The 19567-nt window shown below is 52.0% G+C and overlaps 1 protein-coding gene across 1 annotated transcript in view; it reads right to left on the minus strand.

The window, feature by feature from the left end:
• The window catches only part of ITGA10 (integrin subunit alpha 10), a 50232-nt gene that overhangs the window by 16049 nt on the left and 14616 nt on the right, over window positions 1–19567 (minus strand). The window contains exons 3-12 of the mRNA XM_075071076.1: window positions 14493–14602; window positions 13996–14084; window positions 11706–11820; window positions 10585–10712; window positions 6762–6910; window positions 4574–4724; window positions 3313–3478; window positions 2637–2710; window positions 1769–1913; window positions 561–709 (exon numbers count right to left, since the gene is read on the minus strand). Coding sequence (XP_074927177.1) covers window positions 561–709; window positions 1769–1913; window positions 2637–2710; window positions 3313–3478; window positions 4574–4724; window positions 6762–6910; window positions 10585–10712; window positions 11706–11820; window positions 13996–14084; window positions 14493–14602 — 1276 coding nt within the window. The remainder of the gene's footprint in view (window positions 1–560; window positions 710–1768; window positions 1914–2636; window positions 2711–3312; window positions 3479–4573; window positions 4725–6761; window positions 6911–10584; window positions 10713–11705; window positions 11821–13995; window positions 14085–14492; window positions 14603–19567) is intronic.

The raw sequence follows: 19567 nt of genomic DNA on the forward strand, positions 1-19567 counted from the left end.
GAATTGTGCACGGTGGGAATTTTTCACCGAATGCTTTTTTCCTTGAAAAATGCAGATTCACCAAACCCCAAACCTGATCCCGAAGCAGGGTCCGGCTCGAGGAAATCTGACTCAAAAAACCATTGTGGGGCGGGAGTCAGCATTCACCCAGCCAGACACTGGCCTTTTCCAGCTTTCCAATGCCAAGTGGCTTTTCAGTTTGACGTTTAAGCTGATTAGAGTGGGAAAAAAATGGGGCGGAGAGCAAACTTGAAAGGAAATGTTTGGATGGCCCTGGAAGGAGGGAAATGGCAGGTTTCTGGTTTGCAGCTATTTTCAAGTTTTCATCCCAGTTTGAGATGGGAAAAAAATTTCGAATCTCAGAAATAGTCCCGGGCTGGGAAAACTGTCTCCTGCCCGTTCGAACAGCTCACGCTTTCCGCCTGGCTTCCATAACCCATCCCCAATGCCACAGGCTCTAGATTCACAGGCAGGTCATTGGAGGAGCACAGACTGACCCCGAGGGGTCTTTCTAGAGAGACAGGCTCAGCCCAACCCCACCCTGGCTGCCCAGCCCCTACCTGCTCCCCAGTGAGGGCCTGGGATATGACCACGCGCCCGCTATTGCTCATCTCGAACAGGATAACCTTCCCCTTGTGCTTAAAACGCGGTGCCCCTGCCACGTAGAGACACTTCTTGTTCCGGAGCCGGACCGAGGAGACAGCATAACCTGTCGCGGAGAGAGGGGACCCCGTCAGCTCTGCCTCTGGCACCCCGAAACGCTCTACACTGCAGAGAACATAAGAGCTGTTCTATGGGGCAGGCCGTGGGTACCTGGGATGGGGGGGGGGCAGGCAGCTGGCCAGCTTTGGGGTTTGGTTGGCTGACACAGAGAAGTGGATTTTACTGATCTGTGGCGCTGCCTCCAGGGGCATTGATCTGAAGATGACCCTTCCAGAGAGAGAAGAATGGGGCAGGGACTGTTTCTTTGGTCTGTGTGCAGCACCTTGCACCGTGGGGGACGGAAAGCTGCCACCACAATGCAAATGAAAAGAAATTAACAATACAGTGACTAAAGGCACAGAGTTGTTCCCTGGCCTAGAGCCAGCCAGTTCTCCTTTTCCTTCAGGGCCCAGGGAGAGATGTGTTTCCCGTGCATTGTTCCCCCCAGCCCAGATTTTCCTGGGCCGTCCCGATTTGGACAGAACTGGGGTACAGGCAGCCTGGGGGCACATACCTATCAGGGCTGGTACCTCACCCACTTGTGTCACAGAAGCCAGCTGGCAGCTAACACTGGCTTCCAGACCCAGCAGGGATTGTCCTTTTGTTCCGTTTGTACAGAACCCAGCACCCTGCCCCATGAATGGGGCTCCCAGGCGCATCCACAATACAAGTAAGAAATCCCACTGGCTTAGGGCCAGGTTTTCAAAGCCATTTAGGCACCTAAAGATGCAGGTCGGTGCAGAGAGGGATTGGCAAGAGCAGCTACATGAGTCAGGCACCTAACCCCCTTGGGAAATCTGGCCCTTGCCTTGAGCCGGGCGACCTAGAGGAGACGGGATCTACAGCCTGGTATTGATCCCTCGAGACATTCCACGCCCTGCAGCCGGGAGACATTTCCAACCCATGTGCCCTCCGTGCTTGGCTCCGCCCCCAAAGGTCACATGATAATGCCCTCCGTGCTTGGCTCCGCCCCCAAAGGTCACATGATAATGAGAGGCGGGACAATAGAATCCCAAGGTTGCTCAGTCCCGGGAGAAGAGGGCTTGGGCCGATAGCGCCACCTCACCTAGGTAGGCAGCGTGGTTCTTCAGCTCCAGTGGAAACTCCTTCTCGAAGGCTTTCCTGGGCGGGATGACCCGGCCATGTCTGCTCTCCTTGAGGACGGCACCATCCCAGTCGTACGCCCCCACGGTGCCAAAGAGGATCCCGTCCTGGCAGGGGCATGGAGGAGAGAAGATGGGAAACCGTGATGTTTCTGTTACGCCAATCCCTTGGCCACGAGCCCAATTTACTTTCCCCTTTGCAGGTCCCCCTGGAAGACAGTCAGTTCCTTGTGCTGTTCCTCAGTGGAAAGGAGATTCTGATGCACAGAGAGGAGAGGCTTTTAGGATAACTTTCCACTTCTGCAATTGCTTTCTAAAGAAATCCCTCGTAACAGAAGTAGGCAGTGACTGATATAAGGAGACAACATGGTCTGGTAGTTGGGAAACCTGACTAGGCCTCAGATGGCCTGGGTTCTCTGAGTGACCTTGGGGAGGTCCCTTCCCCTCTCTCTGCTCCTGTTTTGCCTTTGTCTCGTCTATTTAGATGGCAAAGCCTCCAAGGACAGGGATAGCCTTTGTACGTACAGCACCGAGCAGAGTGGGAGGTTAATTTAATCTTCCTCATCGCAAAGGGATGGATGATATGATTTTGAGCCCCCTTCTAGCTCTACATGGGGAGGAGAGGAATAGCTCAATGGTTTGAGCATTGTCCTGCTAAACCCAGGGTTGTGAGTTCAATCCTTGAAGGGGTCATTTTGGGATCTGGGGCAAAAATCTGTCAGGGTGCTGTGAAAGCAGGGGACTGGACTCAACGACCTTTCAAGGTCCCTTCCAGCTCCATGAGATAGGTATATCTCCCTATTAAATTAAGCCAACCAGCAGCAGCCTTACCTCCAGCAGGTGGGTTGAGAAGCCAATCTGGGACATCTCCAGTTCAAAGGAGCTTTCATTATATCCATGAGTCCCTGGTGAGGAGGGGGAGAGAGAGAAAAAATCAGCATCATTTCAGGTAACACAGCACAGGAAGATGGCCAGGGACATTCAGCTATGAACTCTCACATTTGTCTTGGATCTTCTAAGAGGATGCAGGGCCAGGAATGGCCATTTAACACTGTAAAATGCTAAGGGGGAACTGGAGAAAGAGGGTCCATGTTTCAAGGAGGACCTAGCTTGGTGTGGGAGAAGGAGGTCAGGAAAGGCTCAGATGTGACACTGGCCTCTCACCACATAGTATAAAGTGCTGTTTTCTCCTACACTGCTGGCAGCATCTCTGATTGCTAACAAAACAGAACCCACAAGCATAGCCATGGAAACTAGGGGTGTAGGAGGTGATGCAGCACCCCCACATTTTGTGCAAGATCCTGGTTGCCAGCCCCACTCCCGAGGGCTCCACTGCTGGCCCTGCTCCCGGCTGCTGTCCCAGCTGCCGGCCCCATGCCTAGGGTCCCAGCTGCTGGCCCCACACCTGGGGGGCTCTGCTGCTGGGCCCAGCCCCGGCTGCCAGCCCAGGTTCTGGCCACTGGCCTCTGGGACTCCGTTGCTGCCCCAATCAGCCAAATGCAGTTACCTTCGAGGCTGAAGATCCTGTCCCCTAAGGCATCCACAATGTCATTCAGGGCCGCCTCGTCGCTCACGTTGAAGAAGTATTTCTCATCGGGGTCGCTGGCGATGTATTTGATTTCGCTGATGAAGGAGTGGGGATCCTGCTGTCGGCGCAGGTAGTGACCTAGGACCTGAGAAGCCAGGACTGTTGAGGACTGTCACCTTCACCTGGTTAATCACTGTCTAACATGGCACACTCTAAAGGGGTCGGGCAAGAACCCCTCAACATGAGCTGGTTGGAAAAATATGTTTTTCCTCCTCTCCCAGTGGAAAATTTCATTTTGGACATTGCCACCACAGTGCCTCATGGGAATTATAGTTCAGCTGGCTCTTGCTCCCATTCTTCTCTATAGGCCTGGGTCACTGGTTGGACTACATCTCCCAAGATGCACCACTCTACTCTCATCAAGGAAGCAGTTGCACCATGGGAGTCTTTGGCCAAGGTGCAATATGGGACATGTAGTTTGGCTGCCTCCTGCTCCTCTATAGGCAGGTTTGGCAGGATTAGCTTTTTAGTGGGTAAATGTTGTTAAACGTTGACGTCCCCAAACACACACAAACCAAGACAAAAATATTTCCATTGATGATAATTGAAATTTACAGCTCAGTAAAGTAAGAAAAATGTTGCTTGAGAACTTATTAGACTTAAATTTAGGGCTATTACTTTGTATCGTTTGAGATGTGATGGTAATAATTTGTGTTTTAATCTTTATAAAGCTGTCACTTTTTCAATCTCCCGATCATTAAATAATTATTGCATGACACCTGTGTTGTCTGACCCCTCCCAATGTCCCACAACTGTGAACATTTAAATGGCTAAAAATTGAAAAAGTGCTTCAAAATAAACATTGCTATTATCTGTCGAAAGTATAAAAATTAAAAATTGATTGTGGCCAAACCCATGGCAGCTGCTGAGTGGACTACATCTCCCATGATGCACCACAGTCTTTCCTCTCAGAGCCAGAAGTTGCATCATGGAAGTCCTTGGTCATGATGCAACATGGGAAATGTAGTTCAGGTGCCTTATGTTCCTGACCTCCTCCATGGGCCAGGCTCCCATAGTGAGAAAAGTTGACACAGGAAAAGGAGGGAGGCTTCCCCAGATAAAATTCCCCATCACCATCAACCAGTCCAGAGCATGAGAATCAGACAAGTCGGGCTGGCATATTCACACAGCACTAGCCCATGCCCCAGCCATATCGAGTCCCTGGGCGCTGCCCACTCACCGCAATAGCATAGCGCGTAATGTTGCGTTTCTCACATTCAGCCAGGGCCTCTGGCAGCTCATCCCCGTCATGAGACTCGCCGTCGGTCACCACGATCATGAGTTTGGTGGCTCCTTCCCGGCCCCCCCTCTCTGGGCTGAAGGCCTCTGAGCTGCCACAACAGCAGGAGAAGACACAGAATGAGGTTCTAGCGCTGGCTGAGGCAGTGTCACACGCTGTGAGAGGCCCAGTTCCTAACCCTGCCCTATGAGGCCCAGGGCCCATTCAGGCTGGCAGAGAGTGGACCAATTGTGGTGGTGGACCCCGCTATGCTAGGGGCTGTACAAACCCCCAGCGAGCGCCTGCCCTGACAAGCTTACAATCCAAAAAGAACAGACAAAAAGAGAGAGGGGAAACTGAGGCACAGAGACAGGCAGCAACTCACCCAGGGTCCCCCAGCAGGTCAGTGGCAGAACTGGGTATAAAGCCTAAGTCTCCAGAGCCCCAGTCCGATGCCTTCTGTGCCATGCTTGAACTGGGCTGAGACCCAGATTTCATTTCCACTTAGCAGCATGCAGCTCTTCCTCTGCAAACCCACCTTCAGGCCAGCTCTGCACTGCAGATGGGGCTCGGTCGGTCCGGAGGTGTGATCCCCCAACTGACCCAAGTACCCTCGCGGCAGGCACAGCTTACACCAGCAAAACTGCACTTTGGCCATGGCAGTTTGCTCCACTCAGAGGATGTGGAATAATAACCAGGCAGAGAGAAATTTGGGGGCCCAGTAAGTCATGTTCACTGGAGCCCCACCCCTGTTATTTCTGGAGAGCTCAGTAGTTAATTTACTCAGACATAACCGATGTTTTGGGGTCCTCCGATCTCGGGGAGCTGGTATAATTGCCGCCTATTAACCCTGATAACAACCATGCTAGCAAAACCACAGCTTTACCAATACAAGCCGTGTCTACACCAGGAGAGCGTTGCTGGTATAAGATATTGATCTAGCTACCCAGGGCAAAGTGCTCCTGGCACGCATGTGGCTTCAGTCTCGTCTTGTCCTAGAGGATGGGGTAAGAACACGTTTTCATAGGCTGATCCCTGGGAATCTGTAGCAAAGGTCCTGCTACACCTCCCCGCCCCGTAATCATAATACCTGATCCCCTCCCAATCTTTAACAGATTCATCCTCCCCAGCCTCCTGGGAGGCAGAGCAGGGCTATTATCTCCACTTTACAGTTGGGGAAACTGAGGCACAGAGCTGCTAAGTAACTTGTCCAAGGTCACGCAGAGAACAAAGCAGGGGCTTGAATCTGGGTCTCCCCCATCCTAGGGGAGTAGTACTCTTCCTCTCAATAGCCACTGTCTCCGCTCCAGTTGGGAACAGCGCTCCCGTTACCAGCCTCCCACCAGCTTTCCCCAGGGCCAGTCTCAGCTCCTGAGAGGCCTGGCACTGTAGCCCGGCTACAAACTGTGCAGCCTCTTGCTTTTGCCTCTGCCGCTTCGCCCTGGCGCCCTTAGCGCGAGCCACGGAACCAGCTGTCCCTTTAACGAAATCTCTGCCCACACAGACCCCTCTGAGTCGAGTTCTACACCCACTGCCCTTCCTGGGCTCCATGGAGTCAGTTACGGGCAGCCGGATGAGTTTGTCGATCCTGATCTGCAAGGAGCGAAAAAGACCTGAGAGGATGCACAGGGTTAGCTTTTGGGCTGGAAGAGAGCTCTGTGAGCCGTCCAAAGGCCATGCACTTGAGATGCCCGAGGTTCAGTGTGTTGACATCTGCAAGGAACCTTAAAAACTAAATTCCTGTCTTAACAAACCTAAAACACTCTAGACATGAGTGAGGACTTGCCCTTTCTGCGCTGCATTTCTCCTTCCCCACACTGTTCTGCTGGGTTGTTAACAGTTGTTCTCCACCCCTGAGCTGCCTGCATTTCAGTGGCGTCAGCCACACACAGTTTGTGCTGGATGTTGGGATCCCAGAGCCATATAAGCACCAAGATACTTTGCCATCATCTCCCTGCAAGAGGCCCCCTTTTCTCTGGTTCTGCCTGGGGAGGAAATACCATGAGAACAGGGTATCTAGGAACTTTCTGCTCCTGGAAATTCACCCCAGAATGGATATGGCACTTAAGCAGCTAAGAAGTGTGGAGACCACAGTTAAAAATCCACACACCCAGCTTTCATGAGAAATCCCTCCCGCCACTCCCCATACCAGGCCTTGTGGATAGCGAACGCCGTGCGAGTCTCCCGGCCCTCCTGCCGGCTGATGTTCTTCGCTGCCTCCACCACTTCTTCTGCTGTCTGATAATCCCGGAGGGTCCATTCGTGGACAGCTTTCTCCCCATACTGCAGCACCCCCACCTATAACGGGGGAGGCACATTCAGTAGTGCTACGGGCAGTTCGGTGCTAAATTACCCCTTCTGCATGCAGAGGCTGGGGTAGAAAGGGGAGGGCAGTGGATTGGGATTCAAGAGACAAGGGCTTAGTCCATGGCCTTCAGCAAGTCAATTGACCTTCCCTTTGTGGGTGTATTGAGGACTGTGTTGGAATTGCAAGCTATCACTTTAAGAGCAGCCAGGGAACAAGTGGGGCTCCTGCTTGCATGTTAGAGGACTCTGTAGCAAAGTGTGGGAGCAGAGTCAGTCAGCACAGCAGGCAGCCATTTTGAAAAGAGCCCACTTACAGCAAGGTGGGGTCAGTCGTTTATCACTGCATTAGGGAGCAGCCTGTTTTGTCTCTCTCTGTTTTGGGGTTATTGTTCTGAATTCTAAGCAATAAAGTCAAGTTACATTGCAACCTTCCAGCAGGAATACGTATGTTTTTATCTAACTTTGTGTGTGTGGGCACAGAGCTCGCTGGAGGGGCAGACGTGGCATTGTCTGAGCAAGGAAACTGCCTGCTGTTTGTTTCTGCCATGCTTGGGAACCGAAGACAGGACTCTGTGCACATATTTTTGTGAAGAAACAAGGATAGCTCTGACTCCTAGCACTGACAGACCCCGCCCTGCACGGCCCAGAACACTGGTTAACTGCACAGGCCAAAGGGGCAAACATTTCATCAGTCTGATTAGTTCTAGTGCAAGGTTGCAGACCGGTCTGGGTGCGTATCCCAGACGGGATGCTGCATTGTTTGCCTCTCTCGTGAGCATCGAATCCTCCAGCCAGAGGAAATCCTCTCTCCTTTGGCTAACGTACTAAAGCAGCGAAGAGCAAAGGGGGCAGAGGGGAGATGCAGTCAGATTCCAAGTGCTTGCTAGGGGCGGATTGGAACATAAGATCTGTACGCAGGGAGTTAACACAGCCCAGGCAGGGCAGGCGTCTGTCCAACACACCAACGTGAGGGGGGGGAAATCCATGGCATTGCGGTCCCTTCCGTTGGTTGGTGGGAGCTAAGCTAAAAATAACAAAACTGGCTTTTGCTTGGGTGACTCCAGGCCACCTGGCCTGGAATGAGGGTTGGGTTTCAGCCCTGGCCTATGCCGTCTCAGCAGAGCGGGCCTTCTCCACCCCCTCTACCCCTCAAACACATATGACAAAGCTCAGAGGTCAGGCTCTCTTTCCGCCTCTTTTCTTTACGTTTCTTGTTTCCCATGGGGTGGGATTTCTTGTCTCCTCCCCGAGTGGACACAAACCTGGGGAGTGGAAAAAAACCAGACGCCAACCACAGCGTCAGTGCAAGGCATTGTGGGACCAGGCCAGCTGGTGCCAGTCACAGGGCATGATGGGACTGGGCTAATGCCAGGGCCAGAGCGAGGAAAGGCATTTTGGGAATACAGCAGAGGGTATGAGCAAGGCATTCTGGGAATGTGCCGATTGCAGAGCCAGAGCGAGACTGGACATTTGGGGAGCAATGTGGGGCCAAAGGCAGGCAAGGCATCCTGAAGAGAGGGGCTTGGTGTAAGGAATTCTAGGCGCAGGTTGGGATCAGAGCAAAGCAGGGCATTCAGGGGGCAGCAAGGCAGGGTCAGAGGCCCGTTTGCATGGTCTGTCTGGGCTCTGCAAATGGGGAGGAGAGACAGACACCCCAGGGGGCTAGGAGCACCTCCGCCCAGCCATGGCTGCTGATGGCTCAGGTCGGAAGGGCCCCCCCCCCCTTGCAGAGGCTCCTGAGTTTGGCCTGCAGAGTATCACAGCCACCGGCCCCGCTGCTGGGAGGAGCTGAGACCCAGCGCCCACAGGAGCAGCGTGGGTGTGTCACTCCTCTCAGGATCAGGCCCTTGGAAGGGAATCAGGACCTATGGGAGGGTGGGAGAAGAGGAGCCAGTTAGCTACCACGCAGCCCTGAGTCAAGCCCGCCTGCCCCCTGTGAGTCAGTCCTGTCCCACGGCAAGCCAGCCAGACTCACCGTTTCCTTATTTACTCATCCTGAGGATGTGGGGAAGGGGGCAGGTAGCTGGCGTTTGAGGGGGAAGCCTGTTTCCTTTGATCTCCTTGGAGGGGGGGGGGCCGGAAGGAAGGGGCTTTAGGCTTGCCAAGATGCAGACTCCCTGCTTCACTTCAGCCTCAACCCACTCCTGCCCTCCTTACTCCCCACCCTCCCACCTTCTCTGCCCTGCCCCCCCACTTCCCTTCCTTATGCCTCCTCTCCTTCCCTCAGCTAGCTAATCCCCATCCCAAGATTTATGGGGGTGGTGGATCAGCCCTTCCTCTGCTCACTCCGCCTTTCCCCTTGTCTGTCTTGTCTATTTCAATTGTAAACTTTCTGAGGCAGGGACGGTCTCTGAACAGCGCCTGGCCCAAAGGGGCCACGTTCTCACAACTACGGGAATGCAAATCGGTGGAAGTGAGGCCTTCTCTACACTGGGATGTTACCAGCTGCATCGGTGCCCCCGAGAATAGACACTGTTTGCACAATTTATCCCGGTTTGTACTAGCGGGCAGTTTATCCCAGTCCGCACCCACATAAATTAGATGAATGATTCTCAGCCAGGGTTACGCATACCCCACGGGGTACGCAGAGGTCTTCCGGGGGTACATCAACTCAACTAGAGATTTGTAGTTTTACAACAGGCCACATAAAAAACACCAGCGAAGTTGGTACAAACTAAAATTTCATACAGACAATGACTTTTTTATGCTGCTCTGTATACACTAAAATATAAGGACAATATTTATATTCCGATCGAGTTATTTTATAATGATATGGTAAAAATGAGAATGTCAGCAATTTTGCAGTGCTAGTGCGCTGTGACACTTGTGTATTTTTATGCCTGATTTTGTAAGCAAGTTGTTTTTAAGTGAGGTGAAACTCGGGGGTACTCAAGACAAATCAAGTATCAGAGGGGTAGCCGTGTTAGTCTGGATCTGTGAAAGCAGCAGAGAATCCTGTGGCACCTTATAGACTAACAGAGGTTTTGGAGCGTGAGCTTTCGTGGGTGAATACCCACTTCGTCAGACGCAGGTAGTGGAAATCAGGCTCCTGAAAGGGTGCAGTAGCCTGGAAAGGTTGAGAGCCACTGAATTAAACCATCTAGGTTACATCTAGGCTTGGATTTTTATCGGTGAATGTCTAGGAACGTCGATTTCCCCCCACAGTGAAAACCTATTTCCATCAATCACAATTGAAATGTTCGGATAGGCCAAGGACAGAAAATGCCGCTTGAGGACTTAACATTTGAGATTAACTTTCTTGTATTTTGACACGACACGTCAACAATTTGTGTTTTAAGGGTTACAAAGCTTTAACTTGTTGGATCTCAACATCTGTCCTGAAATAATTATTGTCTGACACACACATCCCGGGGCAACTCTTCCAGGATTTCCCACCACTGTGAAAATTTAAATAGTTAAAAATCTAAAAAATGCTTAAACATAAACATCTATTAACCACAGAAATTATTAAAAAAATAAAAACTGAATACTGCCAAGCCTAGTTAAATCTGTCAGGGGCTTGCCCTCCTGCAGCTATGTTGGGGGCTCAGATCCTGTTGCAGGCAATATTTACAAGATCCCAGTATTAAGCCAGAGTCACTCCGCTGAGTTCCACATGACTGCTCCGGATTGAGTCCCCAACTGAATCTGGGGGATACACTCACCTGGATCTGGTTCGGGTCGATGAAAAACTTGCTGAGGATGTTGCTGAGGAAGTTCTGTACTTCGTACCAGGGGTAGATGCTGTTGGAGCCATCCAGGACAATCACTATGTCCATGTAGGTAGAACACCCTGAAACACACACACACACACGGCAGTGGGTCATCAGATGGACGCTGACATGGGGGATTGGGGATCATGGCCGTTGAGGCTTTGCTGTGCAGACCTGGGGCTAGTGGGTGTGTCCTGCTTTTGAAATTAGGGAGGATCTTGATTGGGTGGCTGATTTTTACAGAGGCAGTGTGGTATAGTGGTTAGAGCAGCCAGGAGGATGCTGGGGTTCGGAGGGTGGGGAGTAGAGGGAGCCAGGACTCCAGGGTTCTATCCCCAGTCCTGGCAGAGGCAGGAGCCTTGTGGTTAGAGCAGAGACTATCTGTGACTCTTAAGAGGACAGAGATCTACCAACTGTAAGAGCCAAGGCAGATTTTGGCCCCTTGGATCCAATTTCTACCCCCAGTGCTTAAATAAAGGGCCCCAGCTGCACAGCAGGTCACTTGGATGAACACGTTTTGGCCCTGCCGGGTGGGTGCAGTGTATAAGAAAAGCCCTCAGATTCCACGTTGTATGGAAAAGCGCTAACAGCTTCCTGAATGCCTCTCCTGGCAGCAGGTCACCACAGAGCTAGCTGCTGCACAAGTCTGGACCTAGCACCTGGATGCAGTGCATTGTGGGAACAGCCGGAGGCTGGCGCATTCTGGTGCCAGAGGAAGGGCATTCTGGGAACGGCCTGGTGCCAGGGGAAGGGCTTGGTGCCAGTTAATCCCGGACAGGAGCATGGAGGAAACCTTTCTGGGGCATTGCATTAAGGCTGGACACAGCTAAACAGGTGACCTCTCCTTTCTGGCATTGCCCCAGGACTTGCAGACCCAAGAGGCCAGCAAGCCTCCTCCTCCCTGCCTCCAAAGCTGCTGCGATATGAAAGCCACAAGTACACACAAAAGGGGTTGAGGAGGGGAAGCCAATTGGCTGGCATGCTTGTAATGCAAAACAGTCTCAGGCCCAGGCAGCTTCTGTGGCCCACCCCGGCTCCATTTCCACACACACAGCAGCTGGCTTGCCACCTACTCTGAGCTGTGGGGGCGATGGTTTCGGTCGGCTGGAAGCTGCCATCTACCCTGGTGCAGATGCCTGTGCTGAACACGGAGGTGCCACACTCCTGGGACCAGAGAGGGGCGCAGGCCTGCCGAGGAGAGGAAGATGCAGGTTAAGCCTGTCCCTGAGGAATGGCGCGTCTCCATCACTCTGTTCGCGGAGCTTAAAGCTCCCCCTCACCCCTTTACTAAAACAGGAGGCATTTGCCATGCCAGCGCAGGGCAGTGGTTCAGCCGGACTCACCTCCACTGGCACAGCCCAGGGGTCTGTCTCACCCATTACCCCATCTGCAGGCACCCTGGAATAGACCCACGTCCCATCTCCTGGTGCATGGGCAGGGATTAGATGGATCGTGAGTGTCTATCTCACCTCGGACGTGTCTCCCACCCTGCTGTACTGGGATAGCCCAGCCAGCCCGCTGTCCTTTCCCTGACGTGACATGCGTGATGTTAAGTCCTGGCCCTAGAGACCTGCATCCTCTGGGTCTCAACTCGTACGTCTCCCCCTGGGCTGGGCACGATTGCTGCCAGGTGCAGAGGGGAATTCCTCTCTCTGCCCTGATCCGCCCTTGGTACTGAAGCTGTCAGTCGAGGGAGTGGTTTCTGAGAGACGGACGCTTGTCTGTTGGGAACTGGCCTGAGACCCACCAAGCTCACGTCACGCAGGAGCCGGCAGCCGGGGAACACACAATGCCCGGCATTATGCTTTACCGCGCCACCCGAGGTGGGGTGTATGTGGAATTATTTAAGTCGAATTAGGCACCTAGCCCCCATTAATTTCAAAGTGAGTTGAGCACCTAAATACCTGTAAGAATCTGGCCTTTAGGGTATGTCTCCACTGCAATCAAAGACCCACCCGGGGGTGAGGGAGGGCGTGTCTCAGAGCCGGGGCTCCAGAGCCGGAACGGTGACGCTACTTTTCTTACCCCTGCCAGCCTGAGCCCCGCGAGCAGACGGCCATTGACCCGGGCTCTGAGACTCGCTGCTGCGGGTATTCGATTGTACCTTGGCCTCTCTGTGTGTGACGCAGGGATAACCTGTGTCCCTACCCCACAGGCGTGTCATGGGGCTAAATCCGCTAACCCCTGGGAACTTCTCAGCCACTCCGGTCTCGAGAGCCAGCTAAGGACCTTCGAATAGACGGCTACTCCAGGGAGTGTGCTGTGTCCAGAACAGGGAAACTGAGGGAGAAACTGATCCCCAGTGGCAAACGCAGCAGGACTGGGGGAGAACCCAGCGCGGCCGCCCCACTGCCCATGGTGGCCTGACCGGCTCTGAGCAGACGCTGACTCAGTGAGCAAACAAGCACGAGCCCACAGAGATGCAGGGCGGCAGCTGGCAGGGTGTGAAAAGCGACACAGGGCTATATTCATTCCTCCTCCCTCCCAGCTGAATGACAGAGCCAGGGCTGGTTGCCTTCCTAATGCTGCAGGACTGGCAAGGGGGAAGAGGCCATGGCTGGGTGCTCCGAGTGCAGCTGGACCCAAGGCAGGCTGAGAGCAGCTCGGGTATTTCCTCGCTCTAGTTTAACGCCACTCGATTGTCGCTCCTCTCCCCCTCCCAACCGCATCCACCCTTCTGCCCCTTCCCAGCCCTGCCCTCCTTCAAATCTTCTCCTCCGTCCACCCCTGTCTCTTCTCACCATCCTCCAGGATCTACTTTCCACCCCTCAGTAGGACTCTGCCAAAAAGCCCAAGGGATTTAGGCTCACACGCCCCACTGGGCTCTTGGTAGGATTTGTGCTTCTCCCTCCCTCAGAGCACTTTGGCAAGTCCTCTCCGCCATGCTGGGGAAATTTACAAAATGATAACGTCTCCCAGTGTTAAAATGCAGCTTGCTCCAGTGACACTGGACACACTTTGAAAATACTCCTTTTATCCAAGCCTAGCACTAGTTCAAGAGGCAGTGTGGTCCAGTGGGTAGGGCCCTGGACCAGCAGTCAAGAATTCTGGGTTCTACTGCCAGCTCTGACTTGCCATGTGACCTTGGGCAAGTCACTGCCCCTCTCTGGGCCTCAGTTTCCCCTCTCACTCTTTGTCTTAGACTGTAAATTCTTTGGGGACGGGACTGTCTCATTATGGGTATGTACAGCTCCTAGCACAATGGGACCCTTATCTCAATAGGAGTCCCAAGATGCCACCACAATAGGAAGTTTTTGGGTCTAAGTTTGAGACTGTGAGGCTCACACACAGGATGGTAAAGGTAGCTCACAGAAATGCGGCATGTGGGACTTTTTTCTGCCCATTGCTAAGAAGTGTGCTCACCACAAAGCCATTCTCTTTGTTGTCCAGGAGTGTCATTCCAAAGTGCATGTTTCTGATCTGCGTGGAGACATTCCACAAGGCCATGTCACCTGAATAAAGTGCCGGGAGGCAGAAGGAAAAGCAAATGGTGTTTTAGTGCCCATCTCCGAGGCTCAGACTGAGATTTTCAGGGGAACAGGGCATTTCAATCGGAGTTTGGCATCTAATTCCCATGAGATCCTTTGTAAACCCTGCCCTTCACATTTACTTTTGAAAGGCTGAGAGGTTTCAAAACCACCCGGGGGTGGGGAGTGGGCAGATTTAGACACCCAGTTTTCAGGAATGAAAATGCCAGTACAGTTATGAAAGGTACAATCTTGGCAGATTGGGTGCCAGGGCTCCTGGGTCTGGATGCCAGCACTCCAGTCACCATCAAGTTGCAAATCCCTCAGGGCAGGTTTGAAAAGTCCAACCCAAAAGGATCCGTTTTTCAAGGTGGCGTCTTCAGATGGCATTACCTAGGTTGACCTTGGCACACGCAGAGTTGTTTCTTGCACCCATAACGCACTTGTACACGTCCCCTTTCCGGTTGTCAGCTGTGCCATCCCAGGGCGCCCCGACCAACATCCTGTAGAGGAAACACCAACAACGCAGTCAGCAACCACAGTCAAGGGGGGCAGAGATGGGACCTTCCTCCTCAGACCATCAAGAAATAAATTGTCAGCAGAGTGGGCATCCTGAGGTTCTGATGCAACAGGGACAGGTTTGCAGGGAAGTTTTATAGTTAGTTTTTAAAAGTGTTATATATCAACCCTTCACGGTGCATCCCATGAACCTGAGGTGAGTAAGAAACTACCCCTAAGGGTCTGTTATTCTATAAGTGTCCACTAGGTGGGATTCTTGCACCTTCCTCGAAAGTTGCTGTGATTGGCTACCCTCAGAGACAGGTGACTGCAGACTACCTTGATCCAATAGGTAGTGCCTATGTTCCTAATTAACAATACTTGGCACTTTGTACAGCATAAGCCAGTCTAAAATCGCAACACATTTCACAGCAGGGCAGAGCATCTTTAGCCCCACTGTACAGATGGGAAAACTGAGGCACATGGAAGGGGACATGACATGCCCAGGCAAGTCACTAGCAGAACTTGGAATAGAGATCACACTGCAACTGCCAGGGTCCTACTCTAGATGTTAGACCAGCGGTAGGTAACCTATGGCAAGCCATATTTCAAAGGCACTCACACTGCCCAGGTCCTGGCCACCCGGTCTGGGGGAGGCTCTGCATTTTAATTTAATTTTAAATGAAGTTTCTTAAACATTTTAAAAATCTTATTTACTTTACATACAACAATAGGTTAGTTATATATTATAGACTTATAGAAAGAGACCTTCTAAAAAGGTTAAAATGTATGACTGCATGTGAAACCTTCCATTAGAGTGAATAAATGAAGACTCGGCACCACACTTCTGAAAGGTTGCAGACCCCTGTGCTAGACAAACTCCCTCACAGAGCTGGGCATCGTAGAACAGCAGAATAGGCCTGTGCCCCTTTAAATAGTCCAGAAGACCTTGAGTTTTGTGTTTTAGACACACATCCCCAGAAACCAGCCTGCACAGCAGCATGTGTGCAGCGAGGCCAGGCATGTTTGCGTGTCCTTAGCAAATACGGTTCTTTGGGCTGACCATGCCTGGTTTAACTGAGCTTTTCCCAGTCCTGCAGCCTCCTGGAATCCTCATCATACCAGCCCCCTGCTTGCCTCTGGTCTGGTAACGTAATGAAAACACCTTCGGGGAAACGAGTTCTGGCTCTCTGCTTTAGCTAAAATGCTGCCTAAGTTTACGGCTCCGTGAGTTCCTCTTGGTTCACACACCTCCGGGTGAAAACATATGTGGAGGAAACTCTCTGCCCAGATGGATCGGGAAGGGAAGGACGTACTAGGCCAAAACTTCAGCTGGTCCAGTGGTTGGGGTGATGCCTTAGGACTAGGGGGATGCAAGGTCAATGCCTTGTTCCTCCAAAAACTTGGGCAAGTCACCACTGCTCCACTGATGCCCAGAAACTACAGAGATCTGGCCCTATTCCCACCCAGCAAACAACCCCTCAGCGTTTTAACTGCCTGCAAGTGCTTTTAAAACACTCCAGGGAAAAAAGATCGAGTCAAACGAAGAAGGGGGAAAATAGACGTCATGAAACCGGTCCAGGGAGGCTCTCTGTACTCCCAGCCCCGAGGACGGAGCGCTGGTGACGAGAATGAGGCTGAGGAGGAGAGAACGGAGAAAGCAGCTCTTGGGCTGAGGATGGGTGAGAGGAAAAGGCGGGAGGGAAAAAGGCACTTGGATGCAGACTTGGGATTGTTCGGCTAAACTCTGCAACTTAAATCAACCCTCCTCGCGCTGTCTGTGGTTGTTGAGCGCAGCCGACAGAGCTGCAGAGGAACAACGGATTCATTTCCCAGATCCTCAAAGATGTTCAGCACCTAACTCCTCAGGTGCCAGGTGCTTATCCACGTGCTTAACTTTAGTCCCGTGACATGTCCTGTCACTCCGAGCCTCCGTTTCCCAACTGTGAAACACCGACAATAGCACTGCCCTCCCGCACAGCGTAAGTGAATTCACAATGGTGAGGCACTCTAGGTACTTCAGACAGATCGATCTCTTCTTGGTGTACCTCCCATCCAGGCCAGTGGGTTTTGACTTCCCAGCACTCATCACAGTTTGTTTCATTTTTTAAAAAAAGCCAGTGCCTACTTAGACAGCCGATATGCTGGCAGCCCTTCAGGATCTTGGCATTGGCCCGATATTGTTTTATTAGGGCCGATCGAAAATTTTCCATCAAAACTTTTTTTGGGGGGGAGGGGGGAGGGTGGGGAGGCTGGGATGGAAAACTGTGGTGTTGACGAAACCAAAGTATTTACTGGATGCGTCAGCTTTCCTTGAAAGGTTTTGACTTTTTTTTTTCAGTCAGAAAACTGAAAAATGTGGGTGGAAAAGGCAGACAGTTTTGAGTCTGGGGCCAATGTTTTTGATTTGGTCCCCCCTGTAACGAGGAGTTCACTTGCTCTCGCAACAAATCAGCCAGAGACTTCTTCTGAGTGCACTCACCAGTGATTTTTATCTTCAGTCTCATTCCCAGCAACTTCCATTTATAGTCTGCCCCAAACCAGCCATCCCGGGGACAACTCACTTCTCCAGCCTGGAGCTCCTCCCGTCCCTTTCTCTTCCCCCCTCACTTCCTTCCTGCCAGCCTTATATAGCCCCCTGGCTAATGAGGCCCACAGGTGCTTCTCTTCTAGCAATTAGGTGTGGCATACTCAGGCAGCCCCAATTAATGCTTCTTAATTGGAGCTGGGCTGACAGGGGCCTGGCTCAGGACCTCCTAGCCAGCACTCTGTTACACTCTGTTAACAAAAAGTCAACTTTTTCCACTGGACGGGTTGACAAAATAACAGGACAGATTTTTGGGTTTTGTCAAAATTTTCCATGGAGCACCCCTCCCCCCGCATTTCCCAACAAGCTCCACGTTTTCACGCCCGGTCCCCGCACTTTAAAGTGGCTGAGAGTGTGGGGGACCAGTTCTAAACACGGGCGGATATACTGCCTTTTCCGTCCTGGGTGGAAGCTCTGTCGTAGAGACTGTCATGGCTGCTTAGAACACCATCGCCAATCTTAGGCCCCAAATTTAGCCCAAGAGAGAAACCAGTTAAGGTCTGGAGGTCATTTTGTCCGTCAGCTGGACCTGCCTTAGCCGTAGAACACAGAGTTGGAGATACACATTTTCTTGGGGGTGGGCAGAGGTGCCATTGTGAAAGACGTGCGCAGCATCCGCAGAGGAGTGGCAATAGATGCTTTTCATGAGGACAGCCTCCCTTTAGCCTACTGGCACATGCTATCTTGCCAATTTTGGGAGGGACTGTACCTCAGGAGCCCCTTGGTCAAATGACCCCATATTTGGGTCACTAACCCTCCCCAGTGATCCCATGAGGCCCTGCAAAATTAAGAACATAAGAATGACCAAAGGTCCATCTAGCCCAATATCCTGTCTTCTGACAGAGGCCAATGTCAGGTGCTTCAGAGGGAATGAACAGAACAGGGAATCATCAAGTGATCCATCCCCTCACACCCATTCCCAGCTTCTGGCAAACAGAGGCTAGGGATACCATCCCTGCCCACCCTGGCTAATAGCCATTGCTGGACTTAGCCTCCATGAATCTATCCAGTTCTTTTTTGAACCCTGTTATAGTCTTGGCCTTCACAACATCCTCTGGCAAGGAGGTCCACAGGCGACCTGTGCATTGTGTGAAGAAACACTTCCTTCTTTGTTTGAAGGCAATCCGAGTGACTATGCAGATTATAGAGCTTTAGAAGAGTTGAGCTTTACAGAGAAAGCTGGTCTGAACCTTAACACTAATATCATCCCTCCTCGTTGCAGCTAAGAGAGAGGACTTGATTCCCTACAGCCTGTCCTCACTTGGGCATCTCTTGCTGAGACTGGCAGCCCAGGGGGCCAGTTAGCACCAAAGAAGATGTGGTCGCCAGTCCACTGGGAATGGCTCGGTGACCCACCCACTCCTACATTGGTCACCTAATGGACAGCAATTTTGGGTCACTCTCTGAGCTCATATTCAAACCATACAATAACACTAGCTCCCAGCTCCGCACAGAGATGGCTGCAGATCCAAGACTTTGCTCCAAACACCCACGGACCTACTACTTCACTCCCCTTTCCCGCTCCAGAATCTCCCACCCCCCGATACTATACAGCGCTTGTTTCCTGTATTCAGCTGACCTTTGTGTCAAACAATTACGACGCATAGTCCCGGCCGCCGCTGGCGCCCCCTGGCAGAACAGTTGGATTTCCTGAGTGCAGAAGATTTTTATTTTCCCCCCCTTCTCCTTCTGTGAATCATTTTCAAATAGCAGCTGAGTCAGGGCGGCTAGTCATTTCCTTGTATTTTTTTTATAAACTGCTGCTGTGCGCTTGGGCAAATCAGGGATACGGTTTGGACTCCTCGCTCCCCTGCTCCCATGCATGGCTGCAGCGCAGATGCTCAAATTAAAGCCAGAGGGACCTCATCAGTTTCAATGGTGGGGGGGGGGGTCTCCAGTTTTTGTCCCTTTGGTACCTCCGAGCCCTGGCCATGCAGTGCAGTGAGTTTAACCGTTTTTCCCAGCTTTGAAGGTTCCCCATGTTCAAGAGAGGCAGCGTGGCCCTGTTGTTAGAACACTGGCCTAAGACTCAGGAAGTCTAGCTTCCCGGCCCAACTCTGCCACTACCTTGGGAAGGTCACCTCCCTGCTCCCTGCCTCAGTTTCCCCTCGCACCCTTTGTCTGTCTTATCTGTTTAGATCAGTGGTCCCCAAACTTTTGAGGGTCATTGTCATAGCTTCCTACTCAGATTTGAACCTTAGCGTTCATAAATTGAGAAGCTAGCATGAACCCTCTAAGCTTAATTACCATGTTAGATCTGACAGCACTGCCACCAGCCAAAATTTCCAGTGTTTGGCTCACTCTGGTCTCCCCAAAACCTTCTCTGGGGAACCCCAAGACTCAGATGCCCTGAGTCTACAACAAAGGAAAATAAAGCACTTCC

Source organism: Chelonoidis abingdonii, chromosome 11, assembly GCF_003597395.2.
Source record: "Chelonoidis abingdonii isolate Lonesome George chromosome 11, CheloAbing_2.0, whole genome shotgun sequence".
NCBI classification, from domain to species: Eukaryota; Metazoa; Chordata; order Testudines; family Testudinidae; genus Chelonoidis; species Chelonoidis abingdonii.